Source organism: Piliocolobus tephrosceles, chromosome 19 (genome assembly GCF_002776525.5).
Source record: "Piliocolobus tephrosceles isolate RC106 chromosome 19, ASM277652v3, whole genome shotgun sequence".
Taxonomy (NCBI): Eukaryota; Metazoa; Chordata; class Mammalia; order Primates; family Cercopithecidae; genus Piliocolobus; species Piliocolobus tephrosceles.
The window spans coordinates 3,624,425-3,628,510 of NC_045452.1; the positions used below are offsets into that span (position 1 = coordinate 3,624,425).

The 4,086-nt window shown below is 64.1% G+C and overlaps 1 protein-coding gene across 1 annotated transcript; it reads left to right on the forward strand.

Annotated features, from left to right (window-relative positions):
* The first annotated feature begins 359 nt into the window (after positions 1 to 359).
* LOC111526730 (reticulon-4 receptor) lies at positions 360 to 3,777 on the forward strand. The gene is made up of 3 exons (XM_023192601.2): positions 360 to 366; positions 1,603 to 1,770; positions 2,082 to 3,777. Exons 1-3 carry the CDS (start codon positions 360 to 362, stop codon positions 3,479 to 3,481), a joined length of 1,575 nt encoding a protein of 524 aa, XP_023048369.2. The 3' UTR covers positions 3,482 to 3,777.
* The last annotated feature ends 309 nt before the right edge of the window (positions 3,778 to 4,086 follow it).

Genomic DNA, 4,086 nt, shown 5'->3' on the forward strand with positions numbered 1-4,086 from the left:
GTGGCCACTCCCCCATGTCCTCCCTTGTCTCCCCTGACCCCACACCACCGTGTGGCTCAGTTCTGGCTCCTCACTGGGGCCATGTTTAGAGTGGACACAGCAGCTTCGGGAGGGAGGAGAGGGATCTCCCTCTCCTCCGAGCACAGGGCTCGGTTCAGGGGGAGTGAGCTGAGCCCCGACCACAGCCAGACTCACAGCCCACAGCTTCAGGCCTGGAGCCACAGGACGGTGGTGGGATGGTGGCGTGGCTCAGTGGTGGTGTGGCAGGCGTGGCCACCATGGGTGGCTAGTCTTGGTGGGTACAGCCACACCGTATAGTTGGTGACAAGGCTCAGTTGGTGACCCCCACAGTCGGTGGTATGGTCGGTAATGTGAGTCCTGCCCCTGCCCCCAGAGCACCTGGGGCCTCCACCCCACCTGGCCCCAGGACAGGAAGTGCCATTTACATAGCACAGTTTTCTCTCTGGTGACAGCAGGTGAGACAGCAATGGGGAGCTGGCATGGTCAGGCCCCACCTTCCTGAGCAGAGAGGGTGTCTGCAGTTTAAAGAGAACCCAAGGCCAGGTGCTTTCCTCGCCCAGCCCACCCAGGGAGGGGCCTCCAGACCCCCATCCCTGGGCTGCCATTTCCCTAGTAGCCAACAAATGGCCCTGGGGCTGGAAGTGTGGCAGAGGAGGCCCCCAGGCTGTGGGGAAAGGGGTCTCAGGACCTGTGAACCTGAGTCTGGGAGGACGCACATGCCCAGCGATCACTGCACGTTCTGGGCTTGCTGGGCTCTATGTTTGGGGCATCTGCACTGTCTGCCCAAGTAGACAGGACCCAGTGGGGCAGGGGCCCCTTGCGGGTGGGAGGGCCCCGGGGTCACAATTCTGGGTTGGGGAAGCTGGCCTGTGGTCCGCTCATTCCTCCTGCCTGGCTCCAACCCCAGCACTTAGCTGGCCTCCTGTCTGCAGAATCCTGCTCTTAGCCAGCTGCCGAGGAAGGTGTTAGCTGTCAATGCAGGTGTTAGCTGATAACTCAAGTGTTGGCTGATAAGCTATAACCCTCCCAGGGGGATTCACATTTTAATAGACTCACTGCTGAAGGCGGAAAGAATTTTCAGCATTCGAAAGGGGTAGGGGCTCAATGGTGGAATGAGAGGCAGGAAAGCTTACTCCGGAGTGGGTGACCCCACTGGTGAGACCAGCTCTGGATGTGGCATCCCAGCAGGTACTACTGCCCATGCAGGGCCTTGGTGAAGCCCCGGGTGTATCTGGCCCTGTAATGGAGGAGGGCTTACAGGCCCCTGGGGCTGAGGGAGAACCCACTGGGAGGCTGTCCTTGCTGATGGCATCTGGGTGGGAGGGGTGCAGGCAGCTGGCACTGCAGGGGTTGGCTGGGGAGGAGCGAACTCCTCCCAGGGAGGAGATGGAGCAGAGAATGAGGCCAGGGGGCGGAGGCTTCAGGAGGGGTTCCTGCCAAGTCAGGAAGTGCTTGAAAGGAGGATGTGTGGAGGAGGGAGCAGCCTGCCTGGGTGGTTGTGGGACGTGACTCCTCCTCCCGAGCCCTGGACACACTCGCCCTCCACCCCCACCCTTGGGCATCCAGGAGCTTGTTTCTGAGATAGCAGAGGTACCCAGAGGGACCCCAGCCCCACTGCAGTGTTTCCTAGGCCCTGTGGGTGGAACCCCCACTGGGAGCCCAGGAGACTCGTGCAGTGCGGGCTCTGTGTTCATCGGAGTCCTGAGGAGGTGCCTGCAGTTGCCAGCGCCCATTCCAGGAGGCCTTCAAGTGAGCGTCCCCTGGTGACCCAGTGGGCTGCTCCGGGTGTGTGGGCACCGGAAGTGTGATATGGGGAGTCTGCAGATGTGGCTTCCAGGGTGGAGTGTGTGACTCCAAGGCGTGTTCTAGCCCAGCGTCGTCCATGAGGCCTATGAAGCAGGGATCCCAACACCGTGATTCCCAGGGTGGTGGCCACATCTTGGACCTAGCCCCAGGCCTTCCTGAGACCCAATCCCCAGGGCCCACCTGGCTCTAGCAAACCCTCCAACTTCTCCAGTATCCCTGCCCTGCCTGCTAACCACTCTGTCTTCCGCCCGCAGGGAGCCGGCTGCTGGCATGGGTGCTGTGGCTGCAGGCCTGGCGGGTGGCAGCCCCGTGCCCAGGCGCCTGTGTATGCTACAATGAGCCCAAGGTGACAACAAGCTGCCCCCAGCAGGGCCTTCAGGCTGTGCCCGCGGGCATCCCTGCCTCCAGCCAGCGCATCTTCCTGCACGGTAACCGCATCTCACATGTGCCAGCTGCCAGCTTCCGCGCCTGCCGCAACCTCACCATCCTGTGGCTGCACTCGAATGTGCTGGCCCGAATTGACGCGGCCGCCTTCACTGGCCTGGCCCTCCTGGAGCAGCTGGACCTCAGCGACAATGCACAGCTCCGGTCTGTGGACCCTGCCACCTTCCACGGCCTGGGCCGCCTGCACACGCTGCACCTGGACCGCTGCGGCCTGCAGGAGCTGGGTCCGGGCCTGTTCCGTGGCCTGGCTGCCCTGCAGTACCTCTACCTGCAGGATAACGCGCTGCAGGCGCTGCCTGATGACACCTTCCGCGACCTGGGCAACCTCACACACCTCTTCCTGCACGGCAACCGCATCTCCAGCGTGCCCGAGCGCGCCTTCCGCGGCCTGCACAGCCTCGACCGTCTCCTGCTCCACCAGAACCGCGTGGCCCACGTGCATCCGCACGCCTTTCGTGACCTTGGCCGCCTCATGACACTCTATCTGTTTGCCAACAATCTATCAGCGCTGCCCACCGAGGCCCTGGCGCCCCTGCGTGCCCTGCAGTACCTGAGGCTCAACGACAACCCCTGGGTGTGTGACTGCCGGGCACGCCCGCTCTGGGCCTGGCTGCAGAAGTTCCGCGGCTCCTCCTCCGAGGTGCCCTGCAGCCTCCCGCAACGCCTGGCTGGTCGTGACCTGAAACGCCTAGCTGCCAATGACCTGCAGGGCTGCGCTGTGGCCACCGGCCCTTACCATCCCATCTGGACTGGCAGGGCCACCAACGAGGAGCCGCTGGGGCTTCCCAAGTGCTGCCAGCCAGACGCCGCGGACAAGGCCTCGGTACTGGAGCCTGGGAGACCGGCTTCGGCAGGCAATGCGCTGAAGGGACGCGTGCCGCCTGGTGACAGCCCCCCAGGCAACGGCTCTGGCCCACGGCACATCAACGACTCCCCCTTTGGGACTCTGCCTGGCTCTGCTGAGCCCCCGCTCACCGCAGTGCGGCCCGAGGGCTCTGAGCCACCAGGGTTCCCGACCTCAGGCCCTCGCCGGAGGCCAGGCTGTTCCCGCAAGAACCGCACCCGCAGCCACTGCCGTCTGGGCCAGGCAGGCAGCGGGGGTGGCGGGACTGGTGACTCAGAGGGCTCAGGTGCCCTGCCCAGCCTCGCCTGCAGCCTCGCCCCCCTGGGCCTGGCACTGGTGCTCTGGACAGTGCTGGGGCCCTGCTGACCCCCAGCGGACACGAGAGCGTGCTCAGCAGCCAGGTGTTTGTACATACGGGGTCTCTCTCCACGCCGCCAGCCAGCCGGGGCGGCCGACCCGTGGGGCAGGCCAGGCCAGGCCCTCCCTGACGGACGCCTCCCGCCCGCCACCCCCATCTCCACCCCATCATGTTTACAGGGTTTGGCGGCAGCGTTTGTTCCAGAACGCCGCCTCCCACCCAGATCGCGGTATATAGAGATATGCATTTTATTTTACTTGTGTAAAAATATCGGACGACGTGGAATAAAGAGCTCTTTTCTTAAGCTGTGGCCTCTCGGGCTAGGGTGCTGTGGGCGATGAGAAGCAGGGGTGGGCGCTGGACGGGCAGCCTCTCTCCCATCACAAGGCCCCAGAAGAAGGGGAGTTGCCTGGCACCACGGGTGGGACAGCCTGGGACAGCTCCAACGTCAGGTGCCCCTGCCCCCCTAGCCGCACAGATGGAGCGTGCTTGGTGGCTGACGTCACTGAGCCTGGCTGATGGAGCACACGCCAGGTCCATGGGTCTGGAGATAGCAGTCCCTGCGGGGACATTTGCTCTGGGGCCCTCCACCCTAGTCAGCCTGCCCGGGCAG